The sequence below is a fragment of the Dasypus novemcinctus genome, chromosome 7 (genome assembly GCF_030445035.2).
Source record: "Dasypus novemcinctus isolate mDasNov1 chromosome 7, mDasNov1.1.hap2, whole genome shotgun sequence".
Lineage (NCBI taxonomy): Eukaryota > Metazoa > Chordata > Mammalia > Cingulata > Dasypodidae > Dasypus > Dasypus novemcinctus.
In genome coordinates this window covers 27,567,560-27,594,152 of record NC_080679.1, presented here as the reverse complement: position 1 = coordinate 27,594,152, position 26,593 = coordinate 27,567,560, and the positions used below count along the sequence as shown (strand labels likewise).

At 48.2% G+C, this 26,593-nt stretch overlaps 1 protein-coding gene and 1 long non-coding RNA gene across 2 annotated transcripts in view; one reads left to right on the top strand and one right to left on the bottom strand.

The window, feature by feature from the left end:
- LOC101444504 (uncharacterized) overlaps positions 1-21,207 on the bottom strand; it is a 27,896-nt gene extending 6,689 nt beyond the window's left edge. The window contains exons 1-2 of the long non-coding RNA XR_188634.5: positions 21,062-21,207; positions 14,362-14,485 (exon numbers count right to left, since the gene is read on the bottom strand). This is a non-coding gene — a long non-coding RNA (uncharacterized lncRNA). The remainder of the gene's footprint in view (positions 1-14,361; positions 14,486-21,061) is intronic.
- IGFBP2 (insulin like growth factor binding protein 2) overlaps positions 20,186-26,593 on the top strand; it is a 21,531-nt gene continuing 15,123 nt past the window's right edge. The window contains exon 1 of the mRNA XM_004469597.4: positions 20,186-20,694. Within this exon, the coding sequence (XP_004469654.1) occupies positions 20,283-20,694 (412 nt within the window). The 5' untranslated portion in view covers positions 20,186-20,282. The remainder of the gene's footprint in view (positions 20,695-26,593) is intronic.

Genomic DNA, 26,593 nt, shown 5'->3' with positions numbered 1-26,593 from the left:
AAGTTGGGCAATTTGGCAACATCGGACCCTCATTCCTGCAAGGCCACAGTCACCTGATGCTTTAGATGGCACATGGGCCCTCCCTTTGCCACTGTCCCCACCACCCCTGGTTGTCTGTTCCTCTGCCTCTTTACATTATTCATGTTACCTTTTTGGTACATAGAGACATTAGAGCTTGCAAATCCTCATCTGCACTTTGGACTCCCACAAAGTCTTCCATATAATTCCTCTCTTGACTAATCGTTGGGACCTGTGCTTTCGCATTTACACTCTGCTCCATCCCCTAATCCATTCCGTTCCCCTCCCCCCAGGCTTGGCTCAACTGCATTGGCACCTGCAGAGCATATCTAAGTTACTTAAACCTTACGTGGGCTCCCAGGACCTCCAGGTCTTTACTCATCCTGGGCCCTTCACCAACCTAGTTTGATATTAAAATTTTCAATAATGTCTAAGAAGTTCTTGACACAGTGTCTGGCACATAGAAGCAGTTAAGTAATCGGAAGCTGTGTTTATGCTTACAGTATAACCTCCTTATTCCAAGGAGAGATGTGCTAAAGTTTTCTTGAAACTTTCCTCTTCATACTTCCTCTACAACTCAAGATCATGCTCTTGTCCTCTCTCTGTGGACATGGCCAAAGTTATCTAACTGGCTTTCTGCCCCTTCCTGGTCCCCTTCAGACTCTCTCCACATTTTGATCTGCCTGAAATGCTATTTCCCCCACGTTACTCTTCTGCTCTTACTATATTCAGTGATGCACCATTATTTTGACATGATAAGTCCAAGATTCTTAGTAGGACTTAAAAGTTGTTCCATGATCTGGCCTCTTCCTACTGCTCCAGCTTCATTTCACACCATCTCCAGTCTTAGGCTTGAATACCCCAGCCACACCAAACCACCAGTGGTTCCCCCAAGCTCTTTATACCTCCTTTGCTTATGCCATTCCGAGTATCTGGAAAGCCCTTCCCAACCCAACGAACTCCTTTTTTTTTTTTTTTTAATTTATTTCTCTCCCCTTTCCTGCCCCCCACCCCGCCCCTACCAACTAACTCCTATTTATCTTCTAGACTCCAACATGAAGTCTACCCGCTTCAAGAAACCCTTCCCAAGCTGAGTTAGATTCCCAGCCACATTACCTTGGGGTATCTGTGAATAGCCCCACCCCCTAATCTGGCAATGCCTGCCTGTTTTGTTAGGGTGTCAGGTCTTTGAGAAAAAAGTCTGAGTCTAATTCATTTTATTATTTAAATATATATCTATATATATATTTCTAATTCATTTTTTTATTCCTAAAGTTCAGCACACAGTAGGGGCTTAATCAGTGTTTGGATGAATCAATCAATGAATAAATGAAGGACTACCTCTTATGCCTCTGTAGCAGTTTGGCATTGTTCATGAATTCCAAAAATAGATTCTGGATTATGTTTATAAACTGGTCTGTTCCTCTGGGCTTATTAGATTGTATTATTTTTAGATGTCTCTGCTTTTATTTGATTAAATTATGATTAGGGCTTTGATTGGACCACGTCAGTAGGACTCTCAGAGAAAACGACAAGGCAGAGAAGAAAGTGGAGTTTTGGATGCTGGAGCCCTGAGAAGTAAACACACAGAAGAAGAACATAGAGGAAAAGAGTTGGCTCCATAGACATGGCAGAGGCCCCGGGAAGAGAGAGAGCCTGATAATCTACAGCTGACCTGGTGGAGAGAACAGAGCAGCTGAACCCAGAGAGGAGCGAGTGCCAGGAAAGAGAGGAGACTTATCCCAGCCTACAGATGATATTGGAAGAAGCTGGGACCAAGGAGCCTTAAGAGGAAGAGGAAGGCAGGACCCTTGAAGATGTCAGCTGCCATCTTGCTCTAACACGAGGCAATAGACTTTGGTGAGGGAACTTTGCTTTTGGCCTGCTAACTGTAAGCTTCTACCCCAAATAAATATCTTTTATAAAAGCCAACTGATTTCTGGTATTTTGCATCAGCACCCCTTTGACTGACTTATATAGTCTCCAATTAGAAAAATAACCTTCACAGCCCACTCTTGCACCTCTTTCCAAAAAAGTGGTGAGTGGGTGATATTGAACAGAGCTCTCAGGTATGCAACCCCCAGCTCAAGGCTGGAAGGCTTCTATTCACCTTTTCCTAGAGGTTAGTCTTGGCTAGTGTCTTAGATTCTCAGTTGCTATGACAAATACCATGGATTGGGTTGGCTTAACCACAGGAATTACCTGGTTTATGGTTTCAGAAGCTGGAAGCCTTGCTTCCTCCATGGGTCAGTAGCATTATAGCTGACTGGCAATCCTTGGGTTCCTTGGATTTCCTGTTACACAGCCATGTCCTCTCCTTTCTCTTCTGGTTCCATTAACATACAGCTTTTGTCTCCTCCCCATAACTTTCTCTTTAAAAGGCCTCCTGTGGGGAATGGACATGGCTCAACCAATTGGGCTCCCACCTACCATATAGGAGGTCCAGGTTCAATGCCTTAGGGCCTCCTGGTGAGGGCAAGCTGGCCCATGCCGAGTGCCAGCTGATGCTGGAATGCTGCCCCACACAGGAGTGCTCCCCAGCGCAGGAAAGCCGCCCTGTGCAGGAATGCCAGCCAACGCTGAGACCTGGTGCAGCAAGATGATGCAACAAGAGACACAGAGAGAAAATAAGAAGATATAGCAGAACCAACTAGGAGCTGAGGTGGCGCAAGAGAGTAATCACCTCTCTCCCACTCTGGAAGGTCCCAGGATCAGTTCCTGGAGCTGCCTAATGAGAAGACAAGCAGACACAGAAGAACACACAGTGAATGGACACAGAGAGCAGACAATGGGGGGAACAGGGCGAGGAGGGATAAAAAATAAAAATATGAAGTCTTCTGGTAATAGAATTAACACCGATCCTTATTCAGTTGGCCACACCTTAACTAAAAATGACATCCCCCAAAGGTCCTACTTACAATGGGTTCCCACCCATAAAAATGTGGGTTGTGATTAAGAACATATTTTTTTTCTGCACTGTCTTACTCAATCTGCCACAGCTAGCAACTTATTTTGCCCCATTCTTTCTCTAGGATTTCATACTGCAGTGGTTTCTATTTTTCATCCCAGGTACACTGACCATCCAATCCTGACTGTCTGAGGTCAAACAGTCTGTCTTCATCTCCATAAGGTGCACTTAATGCCTTAAAAGCACAGATCCCAATTTGAGGTTTAGGTGCCACAGGCACCCTGCTCACAGCTCTCAAGTCCCCACCTCTTCACCTTTTTGGAAAGGGAGGTTTACAGAGATCAGATGAGAGGTCACAGGAAGGGGAGTGGAGGGAGTGGTCACTCATTTATTTATTTATTTATTTATTTATTTATTTATTTCATTTTTAAATTTTTTTAATTTTTGGGTTTACTTTTTTTTTTGCCTTTATTTTTTAATGTTACATTAAAAAAATATGAGGTCCCTATATACCCCCCATCTCCCCACCCCACTCCTCCCCCCATAACAACAACCTCCTCCATCTTCACGAGACATTCATTGCCCTTGGTGAATATATCTCTGAGCACCACTGCACCTCATGGTCAGTGGTCCACATCATAGCCCACACTCTCCCACAGTCCACCCAGTGGGCCATGGGAGGACATACAAAGTCCAGTAACTGTCCCCGCAGCACCACCCAGGACAACTCCAAGTCCTGAAAACACCCCCACATTACATCTCTTCCTCCCACTCCATACCCCCAGCAGTCACCATGACCACTTTCTCCACACCAATGCCACATTTTCTTTGATTACTAATCACAATAGTTCATGAATAGAATATCAGTAAGTCCACTCTAATCCTTACTCTATTCCTCCATCCTGTGGGCCTTGGAATGGTTGTGTCCACTCCACATCTATATCAAGAGGGGGCTTAGATTCCACATGGATGCTGGATGCAATTCTCCTGCTTTCAGTTGTAGGCACTCTTGGCTCCCTGGTGTGGTGGTTGACCTTCACTTCCATGTTAGCTGAGTGGGGTAAGTCCAATAAACCAGAGTGTAGGCTCATTCATTTATTTAACAGATTGAATCATACCAGGCCCTGGTGAGGTTTGGACACACAGTGGCAAGAGCAATAGACACTTAGGAGTTTATAGTCTAGTGTGGTAGACAGACATTTATCAGATTCTCATACAACTAAATGACAGAAATGCTACCCAGAGGTCCAGGGCACTTGGAGAATTTGTAGGAAGGGGCTTGATGCACAGAGGAGAAGCCTTCTTGGGGCCGTAATGACTTAGGAGGCATTGGAAGGAAGAGGTAATTAATCCAAAGGGAAGGGACAGGAAGAGCTAGGGAAGGGTTGGGGGGAGGCAGTTTTTGGCAAAATGAATCTGGAGATGGACAGGGATCCCATGAAGGGTAAGACTAAGGCTTTGGGTCAACCCTAAGAGTGGTGGCAAGCCACTGAAGGGTTTTGAGCAGGGGTAGAGGCTGATCAGATTTGTGCTTGGAAAAGAAAATTCTCTGGCTGAGAAGTGGAGGGCAGATTGGAACTGGGCCGTGTTTTCTTTACAGGAAGGCAGAGAGAAGACACCTTCTAGGGTGTCTGCTATTCATAGACCCCATGTTCCTGCTGCTCCCTCCCTGTGTAAGCTCTACCACAGCAGGGAGAGTTGTCTGTTTTGTTCAACAACCAAAACCGTATCTGGAACATAGCCTGTGCCCTCCAAATGCACTTCCGAGCTGATGTATGTCAATCTTGCAGCCCTGATTGGATAAGTGAGGCCTCAGTCATCTTGTCTCATTCAACTACCTTGTACTGGGGCCTGGAAAGATCTGATGAGGAGGATACAAATGATCCCACTGTCTCAAAAGTGAGAAAGATGAGCAATCAAGGAAATACCAAAGGCAGGGTAATGAAGGCTGGACTGTCTACACAACAGAATGGTGAGTTTATCAAAACAGATCTGTTGGAAGTTTCTCAATTAAATCAGCAAAACCTCTTTAGGTACTTGTTTTCTGCAACCTGTAGGACCTTGGGCAAATCACTTTAACTTGTTAGAGATTCCCTTTCTTCATCTGGAAAGTGGGGATGAGAATAACTGCTTTGCAGGGTTTTTGTGAGAAGTAAACAAGATAATTTTTGTGGATCAGTTTTTCTAAGAGCTAGGTTCTTGGTGGACAACCCAGCTATGCCACTGCTCTTCTCCTCCTCCTTCCTATTTGTCTTCCTCCTCTCCTTGTTGCTATTATTTTTATTCAGCCAGCATCCCAAGTGTTCCCCCAGGAAACTCCTAACCATGGTTAAATAAATCCACCCTGGCTGCTATTCTCTGATAATTATATATGGTGTTGCTCACGTGAGAAGCAGCTCAACTGCAAATGGTGGCGAGAGCAATAGACACAGCCCTTGTCCTCAAGGACAAGGTTATGTGATTTTTGGTTTGGGGCTCATATTTGAATATATTTGAAGTGTGTTCTCTGTCCTCATTTTATTTTTTTCTTTTCTTTTTTTTTTTGAGATACCAGGGGTCAGGGATTGAACCTGACCTCATATGTGGGAAACTGGTGCTCAACCACTTGAGCCACATCCGCTCCTCGTTTTCTTAATATGTGCATTACATCTCTCCTAATTGGATGTCACTTGGGCCTTTCACAGTACCCCTTGGGAGTACTTTTCACAGTACCCCTTGCTCAGGAGAATGGTCACCCACTCAGCCCTTGGGGTGCCCCCATCCCCTACAGGCCAGTCCAAAGGGAATCTTCCATAGTCCTCATAGCTTCTATTTTGGGTCAAACCACTTATAATAAATTCTCCAAATTGGGTGGAAAATCTACCCAGTCATTTTTATGTGAAGTGGAAATGGAAAATCTTATTTATATGGAGAAGGTCCCTCTGGGACTTCACAATCCAAGGAGAAGGCCTGTGGAATGTATTACAGGAAAGGCCCAAGGGGGAAGGAGTCCGGGGTTGCTGGCTTTCTGGAAGGTCACCTTAAATTCCTGTCTAGCATTCAGAGTGGTTGAGAATGTACCTTCAGGAGACAAGAGCAAATTGACCCCAGGCCCCCCACTCCCACATCCTTGCAAGGCAATCTGGGTAAGTAACAGGACTGGCTGGCTGTTGCAATGCACCTATTCACATCATACTGTGGCCCACAAGGGATGGAACCCAAGGGGATGGGGACAGTTATAAACAACCCTACTGGCTACCCCTTACTGGGCTTATCTCGGCAAATATTGACTCTGAAGGATCGAACATGTGGCCAAAAAAACAATAATATTTTCCTCCAGAGAGAAGGTCCTGTTCCAGGCAGACAAGAGTAAGAAGGGTGGGCTGGTGGACAGGGACATGAGCACAGGTGGCAGGTGAAAGTCTACCTTGCGTGGTTTCAGCCAGGGAAGGAGAGGTGGGGCTCAGGGTGCCGGCAGGTGGTTCTGAAGAACAGTTGGCACCCCAAAATGCAAGAGCTCCCCCACCCATAAAGACCCAGCTTCAGGCTTGACAAACATTTAGGCAAGTCCCCACTCTGGACCAGATATTTTGCCAGAGTCCTTCATGAAGTGATAAACTCAACTCTCACCTGTAAGCTAGGTATTATTACCCAGTTTTGCAGATAAGGAAACTGAAGATCCAAAGTCACATTGGGGATCATCTAGTTTCAATCTCTTTGGCCAGGAGTGAAACCCCCAAATAACTACCTCTAGATATGTTGTGTTCATTCTGGTTGTTTCAAGCTCTGAGTTCCTTCCCGTTACAACTCAAACACCCCTTTACACACAAAGTCCAGAGAGCAGAATTCTGGACAAAAGAGCAGGGACTGGGGTCATTGACTTGGTTGAGCCTCCAGGCTGTTGACTATTTTGTAAAGATGTGGATGGAAATAATTATTGATTCTCCATTCTGGCTTGTGGACAGGAAGCACAATTTGGAAAGTATTGGCAAGATGCCCAATGCTGCACCCCAGCCATGCATCCCGCGTGCCCTGTGCGTGCGTAAGCAGCAGGTGGAATAGGGGTAGAGGATTCTCTGTGACTCCCTAAACCTTCCTCTCAACCCAAACCCCAGACAAGGATGCCTAAGAGTGTCTTGGCCCCTGATTACCATCACAATATAACAGAGGCATCACGGACTCTACCCGGAAGGAAAAGGCTGGTGCACAGGAGGCCTCCAGCCAGGGGTGGGGAGATAACAAATATCCTTAATGACAACAATGGGGAAGAGAAGGCAGTCAGAAAGAGAGAAAGCAAGACCAACCCCAAGATAAGCTAGAGTGTGGCAGAGAAGAACAACAAAACAAGAGGTAGAAATAGTTGCACAGTGACAAGCTGCAGAGGAGAGAGAAACACTTTACAGAAAGTGAGGAACAGAAGTTTCTCTGGAGGCGGTAGCCAGGAAGATTGCAAGTGGGAAGGAGGTCCACACCAGGAGGCTGTGGATTGTGTGGGGGGTGCTTGGGGAAGGGCCTCCGAGCAGCAGAGGGTGACGAGTGATGGCAGACACCCCAGAGACACAGCACTGATTGTCCTGCCATCTGCCAGCAGGCTCCAGAAAAGCAGTTTCCAACAGGCACCTGCCCTCCAGAGCTGACACCGCAGGGGAATGTAGTGTTGAGCTGAGGATGGGACTCCAGAAACACCCCAGAACTGAGGAGCCAGAGCTCTGATTTCTAACACACATCCAGGAAGCCCTCCTAGTCCAGTCCTTAGTTTGGCTGTGGAGTTCCCACCACTCATCTGGAGACTGACGGTACCCTTGCTTAGCATTCACTGCTCCAGTGAATTATCAGGGTTATCATTCTCTCCAGGCCCTTTTATTTGTGTTTTTCATGTGGGTGTGTATTGTTTCTTTTAATAGTCTGTACATTTCTCTACACCTTCTATTATATCTCTTTTGCAGTATCTGGGGCAGGGCTCCTGTTCTCTCAAGTATGTACAGCACTATTTACTCCTTCCTCTTTTAGCAATTTATACTTTGAAAACATTCCCAAGCATATTAAATTTTATGCCATTCACCTGGCATGTCTTCTATTAAAAATCCCTTCCTGTTCCTCAAAAAGTCGAAAATAGAATTATCATATGACCTGTTAACCCCACTTCTTGGTATATATCCGAAAAAACTGAAAGCAAGAAATTAAACAGATACTTGTACATCAATATTCATAGCAGCACTGTTCACAATTGCTGAAAGGTGGAAGCAACCCAAGTGTCCATCAACAGATGAATGGAAAAGCAAAATGTGGTATATACACACATTGGAATATTATACAGGCATAAAAAGGAATGAAGCCCTGATGCATGCTCATTTCATACAACATCACGTTGACTGAAATAAGTCAGACACAAAAAGACAAATATTGTATGATCTCTCATATTTGAAATACCTATAAGAAACAGATTTCATAAAGACAGATGGCATTATGTATTATATTAATACATTTCCAGGGCCAGGGCTGGGGAGACTGTGGGAGCTATTGCTGAGTTTCTGTTGGAGGTGATAAAAAAAGTTGGGGTAGTAGATATTGGTGATGTTAATGCAATATTGTGAGTGTAATTAATACTACTGAATAGTACACATGAAAGTGGTTAAAATGGGAAACTTTGGGTTTTTACTACAACAGAAGTTTTTAAAAAATCCCCTTCCTACTTGGTTGCTGTCTATGTTGTTCATTGCCCTTCATGAGGCACTTATGAGTGCCTTATGGAGGCAGACCAGGCATTATCATTCCCATTTTACAGATGAGGGCACTGAGCCTCAGAGACAGCTGAGGTTGCTTAACCCAGCCACAAGATTACAATAACTAATACATTTTATATCACTGTGTGGTTCACAGTCTGAGTATAGGTGTTAGTCCAAGGAACATCTTCTAATTGAAAAGTGATGTATTTTGTTTTCATGCATAATTGGGAAACTAGTACATTAACCTAGTGTTTTCAGGGATACTATTGCTTATAATAAGGCTAAGCTTGTTTAAAAAAATAAGTGAGTTGACTTAACAGTAATTATTAAGGAAATAATAATCGAGGTGGTTCAAAGCTATGGCAAAAATGAGGAGGGAGGCCCTTGAAAGAGTGATGTGTGAGAGGCACTGCTTGGTGTCAGCCCTGCACAAAATGGGGCTTGGTCAATGATGTTTTATAGGCTGACTGCAGCCAGGATGAAGAAGTAGGAGTGCTAAGGGGAGTGACGGGTGCTGCTTGAATGAGGAGCTTCCCTTCTGCAGGCTGCAGATCTTCCTTTTATGCAAAGTGAAATCCTCAGGGCTGCTCACACCTAGGCATATTGGGAGAATGGAGTCATCTCTGCTTCCCTTGGGCAGAGCCTGTAGGAGGGGTCTGTGTGGAGAGGGGAGTCTCAGGAGCCAGAGAAGACCAGTCCTGGCCCTCACAGAACTTTCAGTGACATTGGGGCGATGGAGAAGAAGGAGGAAGATCACACCAAGCAACAGAAAAAGTCAGATCTCAGGACAGCTTTCACAGAGCCCGATTCCCAAAGGCTGGCCAGTGGAGGTTTGCCTGAAGGCTTAGAGAAAGTGCTCTGCAAAGACTGAACCAGAATGCCTGTTAGAAGAGAGTTTTCCTTCCAATGAACTTCCCTAAACCTCCAAAGGACCTATAAAAAACCTTTAAATTGAGGGTCCTACTTTTCCCTAGATGCTTTGCTACCTCCACCCCACAACAGCCCATTTTCTAAACTGGATTATTTCCTTGCATACTCAAATTGACCTCCCTCCCTTTCCCCCCCATCCTCTCTTGAGCAGTTGCAGATTGGCTTCTGATGGGAGGAGAGGCTGCAGTTTAATTACAGAGCAAAGGAGAAACAAGGCCTGTCTGTAAAATTGCAGTGTGTGGTCTATACATCATTATGCAAGGCGGGAGGGAGGTGGGGAGGCAGAAGGGGCCGCTTCAGACCCAGTCTTCACCACAGCCACCTAGCAGCAATTTTGTAAGAGACCAAATGTGCCTCCAGCAACTTCTTGCTTTCCCATGACTCTGCTGATTTCCTGGAAAGGGGAGGTGGGTGATGGAGAATGCCTGCTACTTTGAGGGAAGAGCGTGAAAAGATTGGAAAAGGGGGAGAGGTCAGTGTGCTCAGCTGGACACACATTGCAGCCTACATTGCAACATGCCTCTGCATGGGTTTCAGCTGTAGGACGGGGTCAGCTTTTCCGGTTGTTGTTTTTATGGTGGTGACAGATGGGGGAGGTTGGTGTCTGTGGGGAGCTGAGAAGAAGGCAAGCTGAGTGAATGAGCTTGTGATTCCCTGTTGCTGGCTGTGTCACTTCCCCTCCTTTATTTGTTTAGCTTTGCCTGCTTCTCCTGGCCTCAAGAGGGTGGGGAGGGGGTAACAGGGAGATGAGATAATTGTGGGGACCTGAACAAGTTTGTTTTAGACAGTATGGTGTGGCTGAGATCCATTGAGTGAGCAAGAGAAAGAGGGAGAGGGAGGGAGGGAGAGAAAGACAGAGACCCCCCCCCCCTTGGAAAGAGGGGGCAGAGAGGAGAAAAAACTAAGTACAAGCCATTCTAAAAGTAAATGTGAAGATGCAAAAACAAGAATATGTTGAAGTTGAGAGGGTCTAGGTGTGCGATCTTTCTCCAAGTTGAGAGCCAGGGGCTGGGGGAAGCGGCGGTTTGCTGGAAGGAGGGGGGGAGGGGCGTCTGCAGACAGATTTAGGATTAAGAAGTCTGCTATGTTTCAGGAGCTCCCCCATCGGAATAAGATGGGCTGTTGTTTGCCAGGGCCTGAAAGGTTTATTTAACGATTCCAGATAGAGTATCGCCAAACAGATGTAGTCTTGTTCCTCGAAAGAAAAGCTGCAGCCGGGAGGGGGGTGGAAGGCAGGCCCATCTAATGGAGGCAGCAGCCCGCTCCAATTTTTCACAGATGCTGCACCCTGCTTACAACCTTTTCAGGGAAGCCAGTTCTCTTTCCCTCTGACCCACGCATCTGTCCCGTCTCCCTCGGCCGCCTGTCCTGCTTCCCTTCTCTAAGAGGTCTCCAGGAGCACCCTTTCCAGCTGGTAACCTTGTCCTAGATGCCCAGAGAGGGTCTTCTGGGGTCTGGCCGGTTGCCGGGTGAATCAACTTTTCCCTCGTGTTGCTGGCGAATGGAAGGGAAGGGATGGGAGTTGGGGATCCTCATAAAAAAAACCCAACATTTATGGAGTTGGCCTTTCCAACAGGCACCCTATTTCTCCTTTGGGATAATGCATAGGGAAGCTGTAACTGGGGCAGGGGAGGGCAGTCAGACGCAGTTGGGGAGTGACACTGTAGGGAATATACTCTTTCCCAGCTGTGACAATCTCCGAAGGTCTGCTATTGAGGAGGCCTTAGAGCAGGGGTCAGCAAACTAAGGCCAGTTGTGGCCTCCATCTGTTTTTGTAAATAAAATTTTACTGGAACACAGCCACACTCATTTAAGCATTGTCCTTGGCTGCATTTGAACTCTAATGGCTGAGTTGAGTAGTTGCAACTGAGAACACAAAGCTTGAGTTATTTTCTATTGGGCCCTTCACAGCAAAATTTGTTGACCCCTGATGTAGAGAATTTTGGCTGAGGGACTCTCTGCTTAACAAGCCCCTCCTTCTGATGCAGTGGGCCCCAGGATCCTGAACCTCTTAGGGGTGCTGAAGGGAGATGATCTCTTTTCTGTAACTGCTTCCTGCTGACCATGGGCTGTAGTCATTGCCTAACAAGGTGTAAACTCTTTAAGGGTAAAACAAAATTAATAGGTGGATCTGGAGCCTGACTGGAAATCTGCGTGAGCACCAGTGGCTCCAGGATGACTGCAGGCCCTGCCCCAGGATTCTGCTGTCCAGAATGAAAATTTTTAAACTTCTGAAAACAGGATCCTAGATGCTACACTGAAAATTGATAAGTAATCAATCAAAACAACAAACAGCCACCCACCTCATAGCTTTGATATGGGCTATGGGTGGGAGGCTCTTCATCTCTTTGTAGATAACCTAAGCTGTCTGTGACTTGTGGGTGTGGGACAGTAAGAGGCTGCAGTCCTGCCCTTGATAACCAAATGTGTTAAAAGCTTATCTAGAATGTATAAGGTCCATGCTAAAAGCTTACCTAGGATGTGGACGAGATATGCTCAATGTGGACGAGATATGCTCAATTCAAGCCTATTGAGCACTGAAACAAAGAACAATTCCTCTCTGTTCCTTCCTCTCTGTATAAAAGGAACTTAAAATTCTTGTTCGGGGCTGGGGATTGAAACAGAAAGCTCCTGAGTCCCGCTGGTCATCAATAAATAATTTTTCCTTCTCAAAATCATTCCTGAGTCCTGGCCTTTCTATACACAAATAATTGAACCTCTTACAACTGCTACCACAAACCCATCAAGGATTTCTACCCATCCCTGCCCACAACAACCTTCTGAAAAGGGAGCAGCAGAAACCTCAAGTGGCTTCACGAGTAGTCCCTCCACCCCGGGTTTGCAATGCTCTCGGTTGCTCTTTGTAAAACTGTGGGCCTCAGAAATTGGGAGAGAGAGGGTGGCCTGGCTGAAGGGAAAAGTTAGGCTCATTTTACTCAGCTCACCCAGAGCCTGCCTCAGGGGAGCAGCAGGGGCCCCTTGCTCCCTAGGGATAACTGGCAGTTTGAGAAGCAGAGGGCTCATGGGGTGAGTCCTTGGACTATGGCCCCGCTGATCTGCAGTCATTCTTGCCAGTGAGGAGGGTGTGGAGGCTGTGCTTTCCAAAGATGGCCTCAACAATAGCTCCTGCCCACATGCAATTTCTCCAGCCCCTTGAGTATCAGCTGGTCTGGGACTGCTTGGCCAGAAGAATGCAGGGAAGCGAGGCTGTGGGACTTCCAGGGCTATATCGAAAGGCCTTGCAGCTTCCGCTGGGCCTCGTGGAACACTCTTTCAGAACCCAGCCACTGTGTGCTCTGAGAAGCCACATGGAGGAGCCATAGGTGGGGTTGTTTTGACTGCCCCAGCTCAGTTCCCAGCCAGCGGCCAGCATCAACTGCCAGCCACGTGAATGAGCAGCCCTCCTGGACGGCCAGCTGAACCTGGCCTTTAGGTGATGCCAAGACCAGCACTGTCTACTTCAACTGCACGAGCAACCCATGCAAGAGTCACCCCACTGAACCCGGTGAACACCCAGAACCACAGGGAATATCGTAAATGGTTGTTTTAAGATCTAAGCTTTGGGATGGTTTGTTACACAGCAGGTGATGACTAAAACAATGACAATGACAGTGTGGGCTGTGATGGGCCTGGTGGATGACTGGGGCAAGCTAGTTGGTTTCAGAGGTATTGTTCAATTGATTTGGTCTGGAAAGCATCCTCTAGTTGCAGGAGATTTAGGTTTCTCCCTTCTGTGCTTGATATCCCCTTATTAGAGAAGAATCATCACTGACTCCATAACTAAACACATATCAAGACAGGATTTTTTTTTGAGCCAACAACATGCCAGGTGCTGAGCTCAAAGAACCTTCACAACCACCCTTTGAGGTACAGATTATTATCCTTATTAAAGATAAGGAAGGAAAAGCTCAGAAATTAGTTGGCTTGGTTAACAACATCTAACAAGCAAGTGGCCACAAAGGATGGAAACTCAGATCTGTAGCACATGCTCTGATTTGAATCAAAACTAATAGACACATTCCAAATGCTACTGCTACAATAATGCTGTAAAATAAAAGTACTAAATCATACTTACGTAGTACTTATAATGTTTCAGGCACTATTTTAAAAGTGTAAGTTCTTAAAGTATTAAGTTATCTATATTCTCACAAAAAAAACCCCTCCAGTATCTCCATTTTATAGATGAAGAAACTGAGGCACACAGAGGCTAAACAGCTCAACTTTACACAGCTAGTAAATGGTTGCATTATTCAGTATAGGTTAGTCTACACTAAAATAACAAATTACCCTCCCAAATCTCACTGGCTTAACACCTGTGATGGTTTGATGCTCGATGGACCCCAGAAAATTATGTTCATAAAGCTAATCCATTCCTGTGGGTGTGAACCTACTGTACGTGAGACCTTTCGATTAGGTTGCTATAGTAGGGTGGGACCCAGGGTGTGTCTTGACCCTCTTACTGGAGTCCTTTTTAAATGGGATGAATATGGAGAGAGACATAGGGAGAGAAAGCTGGAAGCAAGAAGCTGAAGCAATGAAACCCAGGAAAAGGGAAAAAACAGCAGATATCACCATGTGCCTTGCCATGTGACAGAGGAGTCCAGGATCACTGGTAGCCAGTCTTTGGGGGAGAAATCATCACCCGATGATCCTTGATTTGGACACTTTCATGGCCTCAGAACTGTAAGTTGGAAAGTTAATTAATCCCCATTGGAAAAGCCAACCGATTTCTGGTATATTATATTTTGGCAACCTAGCAAACTGAAATAAAAACACAAAGGCTTGTGTGACACTCGTTACCTCTTCCAGGAAGGTTGACAGGAGACTCTATTCTCTGTTCCATCCAGTCACTCAGGAATCCCAGCTGGTGGACACTCTGCCTTACTGTAGTCTCAACATCTGGAACAGGTGGGCTAGATGGAAACTGACAGACACATAGGGTTCTTTTATTAGCCTCAGCCTAGAAGTAACATGTCACTCTACCCATTCATTGGCCAGAACAGCATATATGGCTCTGCCCAAGGTAAGCTTCTGTGTGACCGGAAGAAGAGGAGAGCAGGACGTGTGTGAACATTACAGTCTCTACCACAGGGGTTTGAGACAGGATTTGAGACAGGCAATGAGTATCCATGTTCTTAATCACCCTATATTGCCTTCACTTGGTGACTGAGAACATCTAGGCCAACCCCTCATCCTTCAGAAGCACTTGGATAAATTTAGAGAACTTGAGTAAAGTCCCACGGTGTGCTCAAGGCCACACACCTTCAAGTTAGCAGCTAATCTGGATTTAGAGTCTGGGTTTCGTGGCTCCTGTAGAGTAGTAGAAAAGTACAGGTCTGGCATCTGGATCTATTCTATCCTAGTTGTGTGACCATGAGCAGGTCACCTAGCCTCTCTGAGCCTCATTGGACACTTGTGAGAATTAAAAGAAATCAAATAAAATTAAAAGGCCTCCAAGTCCTTTCTCATAATTCCTCTGCCACCTTCCAGGGCTCAGCATTTGTTCTTATTCTTTTCTTTTGTGTCCCCTCTATTTAGTCACTTAGAGTCATCCAGCCTGATTCAGCAACTTCTAGAAAGCAGGACCATACAAAAGCCTAAGCTAGTGTGTCCATGGGAAGAAGTATTTGTTAAAGACTTTCTGAAGACAAAGAGGACGGTGGCGATCAGATCGAGCTGTTGGCATGGAACCCGAGGTTTGTTCAGGAAATCGTCACAAAACATGCAGAATGGCCTCCTAGTCACCCAAGAGCACATTTTTACTTTTTGTTTTTAATTTCTGCTTTTGCACAGTGATGTTACTCAGCATTCCATTATGAAGTTTCCAACCACGGAACTGGGTCAGTGAAAAGGCAGAGGTCCTCATCCCTACTCATTTTGCAATGCAGGGCACACCAAGGAGGATGTAGCTCTGGTCTGTGGCAAATCCCAGGGGAATGTATAGAGAGAAGAGCAAACCTCCTCTGCTCAAGCAATACTCTTATCTGTCTATGCCTCTTCCCTTCCTCCTGAAATGACAACTAAAATGAAAACTAAAACCTCCATTCTAAAAACATATGGGACCAGTGCATACAAGGTGATTTTAGGTACTACTCAAGATATTCAATCATGGTATATAGGCATGACATTACATAACACTGCGTGAAGTTATTCCCTTTTAAAATTCTTCCTATTCTATCATACAAAAATATGCTAAAAACTCACAATTTCTCAAATACTAATTTTTTAAAAAGATGCTCGATTTCATTAGTCATTTGGCAATTACAAATTAAAACCACAATGAAATGCCACTGGATATCCACCAGAATGGGTAAACTAAGAAAAGATGCGGGAAGTGGGTGTGGTTCAGGCGACTGAGCTCCCCTTCTGCCACATGGGAGGTCGCTGGTTCGGATCCCTGTGCTTCCTAAAGAAGACAGTGAGCTGGTGCGATGAATAGGCGTGGCAAGCTGACACAACAAGAGACACAAAAAGAGGGAACATAATGAGAGACACAACAAAATGGGGAGCAGAGGTTCCTGGTGTCTCCTAAAGGAGACAGCAAGTGGACCTGATGCGATGTGGCAAGCTGATGCAACAAGCTGATGCAACAAAATGACACAACAAGAGATGAGGAGAGGAAAGACAATGACAGACACAACAAAGCAGGGTGCGGAAGTGGCTCAAATGATTGGGTACCTCCCTCCCACATTGGAAGACCTGGGTTCACCTCCCAGTGCCTCCTAAAAAGAAACAAGATGAACAGACACAGCAAGTGCAAACAAGGCGTGGGATTGGGATAAATAAATAAATAAATAAGTCTTTAAAAACAAAAAAATGGAAAATGCCAACTGTTGGTGAGAATGGAGAGCACGTGGAACGCTCATACTCTGCTGATAGTATTAGTACATATATTTACTTAGGAAAACTTTTTGGCTAAGTCTACTAAAGCTGAAAACAAAATGACCTATGGCCACACTTCTAGGGGTAGACCGGACAGAAACAGGGGCACCTGCTCAACAAACGACCTGGCAGACAAAGTTCAGAACAGCTCTATTCTTAAGAGTCAAAAACTAGAAACTCCGCAAATGCTCATCAATGGTAGAATGGATAAATTAATCGTGGTGTAGTCATACAATGAACTACTACCCAACAATGTGAAGAAGCTATCTACAACTACATGAGAGAATATGGATGAATCTCACAAGCATAATGTTGAGCAAAAATGAAGCCAAACACACAGAATGCGCATTGTATGTTTTCATTCATACGAAACTCATCTGCACTAACAGAAGTCGGGACAATGGTTGTGCTTTGTGGAGGGTTGGTGTAATAACTGGAAGGGGAATATTGTTACTGCTCTTTCGATCTTGGCCTGGGTGCTAGTTATCTGGTATGGTCAGTTTGTGAAAATATGTTGAGTTTATGATATGTGCACTTCTCTGCTTGTCTATTATATTCCAATAATATGTTAAAAAAATATTCCTCTCTTGCTGGAGAAAGATCTCAGTTTGGGTCTGGCTTGCCTTTTCATAGGTAGAGAGTGTGCCAGGCTCAGAGGCTTCAGCAAGCAACACTTTCCAGCTCCAACTGAATACCATTGTTTTGTTTTCATTGTGTTTATTTTTATGGTTACCGTCTAAATATGGCCATCAATTCTGGTTTTCCATTTACGGTAGTGATATAAAGTTTCTGTTAAAAATAGCTTTGAGTGAAAAAAAAAGTGAATTGAGTTACATTAAAAAATATTGTGTAAATAATAGTACAGGTGGTACTTAGTTACGGCAAACCCTGTAAGGGTGGAGTTTGTGAAACTGTTCAAATAGAAAAAGGCAGGGTTTAGCGGGAGGGAAGAAAACCAGTCTCAGCCTGTCCCATCTTTCAACCAGTCCTTTCTGCAGGGCACAGGCATGTACTCAAGCCTAAGGACACGTCCTTTACAGAGGACTCATGAGAACTTTAAAGTAAGGAGTACTCCAGGAACAGGAGGCCAGTGAGTGGGGCCTTGGTCAAACCTCCACTTCTCTAGACTTCAGTTGATTGGGGCTTGTCTATGATGCCAGCCTCACCAGCATCTTTACTTTCTGGAGTAGGACTCTGAGGCTGGTGGCTGTTAGGAAGGGATTTCAAAAGATGAGGTAGTGGTAGTGGTGATGGTGGTGGTGGGCAAATAATGGCTTTTAACCAGGGGACTAGGAGAAAATAATTGAGGTAAGACCTTTAAACTTATTAAAAGGAGAAATTCTATTGAGCACTTTGCACTTGTCCAGGTAGCATCACTGCCTGCCCACCTCCACTGTTCCTGGCTAAAAGATGAACTTTAGAAGGAGAGGGAAGGAGAATGAATCTCAAAAGGTAAATGAGTGTGACTCAGTCAAAGAATGCTTCTCTTAGCCTCTCAAGGGATTAAGTTCGTTACTTTAGTTTCATACCGCCCCCCACACCCCCAGGCATTATAATGGAGATGAATGCAAATGAGGGTTTTTGGCCAGGTGTATTTTTAGGATAAGACTGCACTTTTTGTTCCTTTCCTTGTTCATTCATTCATCCAACCAATAATTTATCGGGCCTACTGGCTGTCAAGCACTATCCTCTAGACCTGTACACTGTCTAATATGGTGGCTACTAGCCACTTGTGGCTACTGAGCGTCTGAATGTTGGCCAGTCTGAATGGAGATATACTGTACGTATAAAATTCACATCAGAATTTGAAGGAGCATTAAACCTCTTGTTAATAATGATGATATTTTGGATATTATGGTGGGTTAAATATAATATATAATTAAAATGAATTTCACCTATTTCTTTTTACTAGTTTGTAACAGGGCCACTAGAAACTAAATTTATTTCTGTGGTTTCCATTTGTGGTTCGTGTTAGCTTTCTATTGGACAGCATCCTGCTAGGCGCTCTCCCTGTTCTGTAGTGGTAAGCGCAAAAGAAACAAATGTTACCAGGCAGGTACAAGACTGCCAGTGCAAGAGGGAGGTGGGGTCCAGCAAGAGCTTCCCAGGCCTGGCTCTTTTTACTTCTATCAGGTCTGCCCTGCACCCAGCTCCAGATGATTTCCAGAGGTCCAGCTCTGTTTATTTCACTCCTGGACTCTAACATCATACTTGTAACCCTGCTGCCCACCAAATTAAGCCAAACCTCCCCACAAGCCAACTGGCCTTTCCTGCCAGGCTCTCACTACTTCCTCCAAGCGTTCTGCTCTCCAGCCAAAGTGGATTTACTTTCTGATCTCCAACCTCACTTTCCCATTTCTGTGCCCTTGCTTCGGCGGTCCGGTCCCTCTTCTCAGAGGGACCACCATGTGCCCTGGAGGAATTCCAAGCTCAAGCTTCCCCACAAGGCCTCCCTTACCCCACCTCTCCACCCTATCCTTTCGTCTTTCTATTGAACTATCTTTTCCTCAAAGTCGTTAGCAACCAGTTATTTCTTTGTCTTAAACTCTCTACCATAACATTGTTAGTTCTTTGACAGCAGGAACTTGATGTGACTTTTACCTGCATCTAGCTGGCCTACTTCCGGGCTAGGAAGCTACTTACTTGGTAAGAAGCTGTTGAATTGAATTAAATGGCTCTGAGCCTTAAAGTTCGGAATGAGCTGGCGTGGAGGGATCTGGTGGGGGAAGGGGACATGGGGCAGTTTAATGGTCCATCCTTCATCCAGGGAATTTCCCTGACAAGGGTCTTTGTTTGGGGCACAACGCAGGGAGACCGGGATAATCAAGGCTGAGCTCTGCCTGGAATGATGAGGGGTAGGGGCAGCTCAAATACAGGACTCAGTAAATCAAACAGAACAATGCAGGGAGGCGGGCCTAGTCCATCCGCCTCACAGGAGGGCTGCGCGGTAAACGGCCGTAACTCCCCTTTCCCCCACCCCCACCCCGGCCTGCTCTTGCACCTGGAGGGTTGACCTGACCTTTTCAAGACCTCGCAGCAGGGTATTCTGGGATCTCTCCTGCAGCACATGCAGCAATCAGGGGCCGGGGACACAGATCGCTAAAGGATTCTTAGGGGGTGGGGTGATGCAGAAGGCAGCAGGATTCCGAGTGCCCAGAAATTGCATTTCTCGTTCTTACCTATTACACTCACCAGCCCCAGGTTTAGGAAGATGCATTGGTCACTAAGAGGAACTGTAAAGGGCTAGGCTGGTCTAGCCAGGTCTGAACCTCCCCAGGCCCAGGGCATCTCCAGGCAACAGGCCCGCTCGTAGGGCATTAGTGGGAGTGGCTTGAAATCTCCGCGAAGGCCCAGGCTGTGCCGGAAGTCCTTTGAATCGCCCCAGCGGTTATCCCTGTGCCTGGCACACGGGAAGCGCGCGAACTAAGCTCTTTGCTTCGTGTGGTTAGGAGACAAAGGCACCTACTCTTCTCCACTCTCACGCCTATCCTACCCAAACCCCCAATTTAGTCTTACTCTCCGGAAGTCAGGGAGCCCTGGGTAGAGGAGTGTTGGAGGGGCAGAGCCCGGGGAGGAGTAGGTGACCCATAAGGCAGGAACGAACTGGGCGGGGGCGAGTGGGCGTGCTTGCATGCAAAGGCACCGGCGCGGGACTGTCGGGGGAAGGGGGTGGTCTCCAAAAAGGGGAGGGGAGAAGGCAGGGGGCGGGGAGAAGCTGGGCCTTTTAGGACCCGACTGCAGCGGCTGGGGAGAGAAAGAAGCGCAGCAGGAGGCTCCGGCGTTCCCTGGGTTGAGGCACCTGCGCGCTCGCTTCCAGCCTTCGCGCTCACACCGCCAACATGCTGTCGAGAGTGGGCTGCCCCGCGCTGCCGCTGCTCCTGTCGCCGCTGCTGCTGCTGTTGCTGGGTGCGGGCGGCGGCGGCCACGAGGTGCGCGCCGAGTTGCTGTTCCGCTGCCCACCCTGCACCCCTGAGCGCCTGGCCGCCTGCGGGCCCCCGCCAGCCGTGGGGCTGGAGGAGGCCGGTGGCTCCCGTGCGCCCTGCCCCGAGCTGGTCCGGGAGCCGGGCTGCGGCTGCTGCTCCGTGTGCGCTCGGCTGGAGGGCGAGGCGTGCGGCGTCTACACCCCGAGCTGCGCCCAAGGGCTGCGCTGCTATCCCCGCCCGGGCTCCGAGCTGCCCCTGCAGGCGCTGGTCCAGGGCGAGGGCACTTGTCGGGACGCCAAGTACGGAGCCAGCCCCCAGCAGGTTGCAGGTAACGCGGGCTGGGACAACGAGTTCAGAGAAACTCGGAGGGCGGCGGGGGATCCTGGCTGGCGGCCGTTAGGTGGGGAGAGGGTAGTGTGCGGTGGGACCTCGGTGACTTTTAGGAGAGGAAGAGAGGAGTCCTGGACTGGCTTGTGGGGGGTCGGGGGTGGGGAAAGACTATTGGGTCCAGGGAGGGGAACTGGAGTTTGAGAGTGCGCGAGAGCCCTGCCGATTTACTAACTAGATGGGGATAAACTGAAGAGAGGGAAAGCAGGCTTGTTAGCTAGGGTGAAAATTTACCCTGAGTCAAATTTTAGAGGGGAAATTTAGTGGGGAGGAGGGTGTTGATCTGTGGGAGAAGTCTTGAGACTTACGTGGGGGGCTTCAGCTGGTCATGTACGTGACCGCAGACGAAAGACTCCTGGCGCAGAGCCCTGCCGGGGGACGGAGGCTGCAGAATGCCGGTCACACTGGAGACTTGAAGGCGAAGCGCCAGCGCGTAAAGGATCCTTTTCATCTACTGGAGGTGGCAAGGCAGGGCTGGTTGGGTACTTTATAGGGTGAGTCGCTTTTACTTAAGGGGGAAAAATTAAAACCAGCGCCTTCTGTTTTTTACATAGAGAGCGAGGAGGGCTCTTGCCATCGGGTGAGGTGGAAAAATCAAAGGGGGGGGGGGGCATTTGGGAGGTTAGGAGGGGACCCCAGCGGTTGAGTTCATGTAACTTAAGCCAGATGGCCGGCCAGAATCCTGGGGCGGGGGTTAGTCTGACCGCGGCAGTTTCACATCTGGCCCCCCCTGGGCGGTGGAAGCAGCTATTCTTACTTGAGCTATTTGCTAGCCTCCATCCTCTTTCTATACAGTAGAAAGGGGGCTCTGGGGTTCTTACTAAGGGGATCTCGTCCTCTTGAAAAAGTTCTTTGGAGGAGAAAACCAGGCTATATGCTTCTCGTTTTTTTTTTAATTACAAAAGCCTCCTGCCCAGTGGTCTGGAGGAAGCTGTAATTATTTTCTTTCCTCTTTGAGACCGTGGTAAATGTGTCCACTGCCTGCTGCTGTTCAGAAAAGCAAGCGAGGGTGACCAAGTTTCTCAAAGTAAAGAAGAAAAGACAAAGCAACAAGATTTGTGCTTCCTTTCCAGGCTCTGTGGGTCACTTTGCCCCCCCCACCTCCCAGGTTCCTCTGGTCTGCTATTGTTCTTTCTCTCTTGAATGGAATGAAGGGTCAGAGTTGAACTCTTCTGTTTCACAGGCACATTTTGACCTTGATTGCAGAGCAAGTTAGGGTTCCTTCCAAGTGGAAGCCCTCAGCCCCTTTTCTCCTGCTAGCTTCTCTCGCCAGCTGATTCTGCAATTAACCCTTCCCTCTTGCTCCTCTTAAAAAGTAATAAAAGGAAAAAGACTGGGCAAAGGTCCTTTGACTGCAGGGGTCCTTTCCTGAGTCTGAGGGCCTCCTCTCTGAGCTGGGCCTCCCCATCACCCCTTTGCACCCCAGCCCCCACCTCCCAGGACGTGCTGGGTCCTCAGCTGGGTAAACTTTTCGAATGGCCTCCAAGTTAATGAAGTCGTTTGGATTGGGGCTGTTTTAATAAAGTGCGGTGCATTTCCATCCTAAATGTTTTAGTGTTTCTTTCACTCTTCATTCCTCCCACTCTAAGCCTGGAAAACCAACTCTCCTGCTTCCCAGGCTCCAGAAACAGGTTAGAGACTTTGGACTGGAGCAGATGCATGGAGAGCCTTCCCATTCCCCTCTTCCCAGAGGGGGAGTTGTCAGGGGAGCTCGGAGGTAATGGGGTGAGTTCATGGGAAGAATGTCACTCTGGATTTTCTACCTGGGTTATGGGACTAGCTTGGGCCAGCTGTCTCCCCAGCCTTCTCTTCCTCACTGCCCAGATGCCTTCTGCATTTTTCTATTGTGACCCAGACTGTGAAGAGGGGGCACCAAGGTTTTTTATGGGAGGGGAGGTGGATGGTGGCAGTGGTAGAAACATTGTGGAAGTTGAGTGGGCTTATGGGAAGGAAGTGGCCAAGTGCATGGGTGTGCCTGAGACAGGAGTAGGGCAGAAGCCTGGGCTTTCAGGGGCACTAAGAAGGCAAGGTGGGAGGCCTCTGTGGAGCAGGGCCTGGGGACCCTGCTTGGAGCGTGCTGGGGTCAGAGTTGGGGGATGCCAACTGAACATGGCTCAGATGAACGCTGCTGCCTTCCAGTGCTCTCCTTGCATCTCTCCTTGCATCTCTTCTCCCCCCTCTGAAGAATGAGCACCCCACCCCCCACCCCCAGCCTGCATTCCTCTTAGAGCAGGTTGCTTTTGAGAATTTTAAACATACCCTCTTATTTCCAGGCAGCAAACCCCAGCAGTTCCGGCTTTGCTGTTAGCTCTTTTGTCTTTGTTCCCAGGACTCAGGGGCTGAGTTGCTAGCTTCCTGGGGATGGCAGGGATGCGGGGAGTGGGGTGAGGGGGGAAAGAGGGCGTGTGTGGGGGGGTGGGCACGTCAGCGGTAGACGTGGGTGATGGTGAGCCCGCATTCCGTTTGGCTGATAGCTTGGGGCTTGCTGGTACAGAGTAGGGGTCTGGGTGGCTGGGCCTGGAAGAGAACTGGGAGATCTGCCTAAGGTCAGTGGAAGGTCTGGACCTTAGAAGTGTGTGGGTGTGTTTGGCAGTGGAGTGCCCAGAAATGTCTGGGTGAGCGGAGGGAGTGGGCCTGGGCCCGGCTTTCAGAATTCTGGGCCTTGGCTTGGCTTGCCCCAGGCGGGGCTGAACTGCTTCCCTCTGCATCCTCCCTGCCTCCTGCCTGCCCGGTACAATGCTGGGGATTATGCTGAGGGGCGGAGCCGCCCAAGTGGCTGTCTGGCCCGCTGCACATATAAAGGTGCTATAGAAATGTGCAGTCATTCAAAATCCCAGGGCCGGCGGGCCTGGGGAGGCTTTGCATCTGCAGTTGCTGGGGGAGCAGAAAGGGGGGCAGAGGCGAGCACTGATTTACAGTGGTTCAGTGCAGCTTCAAAAAAAAGGGGAAAAAAGCCACGGGACTTCTGGCTCAGAACGCTGCTTTGCATCTCGTCTTGCATAAATTTGCATACCGAGTTCAAAGTCGTAAAATAGGCTGGGGAATGAGTGGGACCCACTGTCAGTGATTGCTAACACCACTACCTTCCGCCCGCCCTCCCCGCTCTGGACAGAACACCCAGAGCCAGCTCTGCTAAGCTGCTCCGTCTGACTCACCACTGAGGGCTGGAAGGAGATGGGGGAGCTGACTGCTGCTGCACTTGGGTCCTGTCTCGGGGGGGACCAGGAGTTTTTTGGCTAAGAGACTTGGCAGGGTGTGACTCCTGCACTCCGGAGCCTCTGAGGCTGGGCGGGTCTGAAGGGTGGGGCTGACAGGTTCGGGACCTGGGAAGCTGAAAGTGTGTTCCCCACCTCTGCTCTAGGGTCTGGTGCGCTGGGATTTGTGGAAGCCACAGTCTCCCTACTCACCCCGTGCATCTGTCCAGAATGTTTACTGTGACAGCTGCCTTCCTGCGATCATAGTGACCCTGTTCTTTTGACAAGATAATTTAGGAGACTTTGTGGGGAACAAACCTGTGTAACCGGGTTAACATCTTTAACAAAACAAGGCTAAGGAATTTCTGAATTCAAATAGGTGGCAGAATATGGGGGGGGGGGGGGGGTGGAGAGGAAAAACCCATCTGTATGGTAACGTGGGTGTCTCTACACAGAGGTTCTTGGCCAAATTGGATGGTTGAGTTTCCTGGCAGGCAGAGTGAAGAGAGAGGCTTATATGGTAGAAGGTTCCCCAAATACCTCTTTTGGGATAGGGGACTCTGGAAGATAGCCCTATAAAAGTGCCTGTGGGTTACTTCGGAGCAGGAGCATATTCTGTCACTTATTAAATATCTGCTCCAGGATTTACTTTGAGAGAACCCTGTTTTCTAGCCCAGTTAATCAGGTTAGCTTCCAGTTGGTTCTGAGGTTAACTTTTCTCTGCCAGTGAACCAGGACCGTGAAAATGGGATGTACAAATGCTAAATTTAGATATGAAAAAAGTTCAGAAAGTTCTTGGCATTTGGAGGGGCAGGGCAGGGGTGGCTAACAGAATGAGAGAAGAGCAGAAAATCAACGGGCTGTGCCCATGCTGGTTTTGTTCACTCTCCTCACGTGCTACAACTTTACCAAGAAAATGCTTAGTATTTTCTTTTAAGGGACCCTGTAAGAGGGGACTCTTTCTCCCTAGTATTCTCTCAGTGCTTCCAGCCCTCCTGCCCGCCCCCACTTCTGTCCTCACTTCTCCACCCTCAGTCTCCTCTAGACTGTTTCTCTCCTGCTTCTGCCATGCCACTCCTGCTGCTGGTCTATCCTAGAAGAACACCTGGACCCATAAGTAGGTGGACAAGGCTTCACTAAAAGGCAAGGAAAGTCTGTCATCCTGTGGTGAAGACTGGTCTTCTCGGCCGGCTTCATCTCCTGTCTTCCAGCACCCCTGTGAGGGAGGCAGGCTTGCATGTTTATAAATGTGTTAGGCAGTGCTCTTTGGAGCCCATTCTCAGCATGGAAACTTCACTTTGTAGTGCCTAGATTGGTGGTGGGAGGAACCGGTGCCAGAGATGGCCCCAGAGCTTGGACTCGTAGGTTCTTGTGCCCACCTTGCTGCTCATGGCAGGTGATATGGCGCTGAGTCTGGCCCTTACCTGCCAGCCTGGCTTGAGGACTCAGCCCTCCAGAGGTAGGTGCTCGAAGGACTGGAGAATCCCTGAGACGCTGCCTCAGGAGTCAGGAGGGGGGAGCCCCTCTTCATAGATGGTCCCACCGAGGAAACCTGCTGGCACTACCCGAACCTGTCCTAATGCCTTCATACATATGGAGCACGGGAGGGTGTGCTGTTGTCAAAGCCCGGGAAGACTCCATGGCGCCCATTTCCTGCTCCAAGAAAATGGGCCTTTCAGTCCGTCCTCTCTGGGCCTTGGATGCCAAAAACTTGAACGTGATCCTGGCAAAGAAATGGGATGTTCGATCCAAAATGACGTCTTCCTGCTGCGTGGTCTCCAGCGTTCACTCCTGAGTGCGGGGAGCAGCATCTCATCCTGTGGGGGGCTGGCGGGTCCTCAGCAGAAGAATTGGGCAGGGACCTTGTATTTTGGGCACTGGGGACCCCCCCCTGGTCTCTGAGTTCACCTGTGGTTTCAAAAAAGCCCCTGGAGTGAGGGCCTTTCTGTGCACTGGTCGCCGACTCCTCAGCTCTTGGGCCAGGCAGGAGGGACTCTGGAGCAGAGGCTCCACTTGTGTCTTTGGGGACCGGCATATAATTGGGAAACTACTTTCCAAACCGGAAATCTGGGACAGCGGGCCGAGCAGCATAGAATTTGCCATTGGGGCAATCTCCTGTGGGCCTTCATGGGGAGCGGGGAAAGGAAAAGCCATTACACATGGGGTCGTAGGCCCAGAGAAGTTTGTTGGTTTTCTGGGTTACCCTACCCTCCACACCCAGAGCAGAATGTATAGGATGTAAAAGAGGTCCCCCCCCCACATTGGAAAATGGCCCTTCCCCCATACCCTCTTCCTCCTTGGCTCCTACCCCCTGACCTTCTCTCCCCCTTCCTCTGGCCATTCCTGTTCCTTAACAATGCCAGGGAAGATCGGGGCTGGCTGGGCTCCTGGGTGTCAGTCAAGGCTCAGAGGGAAGAACTTGCTTAGAAAGCCTGTTCCAGTAGAGGCGGCTGTAGTCAGGAATTTTTTGCCTTCCTCTTTTTTTTGGGGGGGGAGGGTGCGTAGAGGGGGGAACTTGGCAGCCCTTGGGCCCTTCTGGCCGCCAGCCCCACGTCTCTTCCTGGCTGTTGGGAGGCAGGGCAGGAGTGAAGACCGGAGAGAAGGGGGCAGGGGCTGGCAGACCTCCAGCTGCTGGGCAGGGGACTT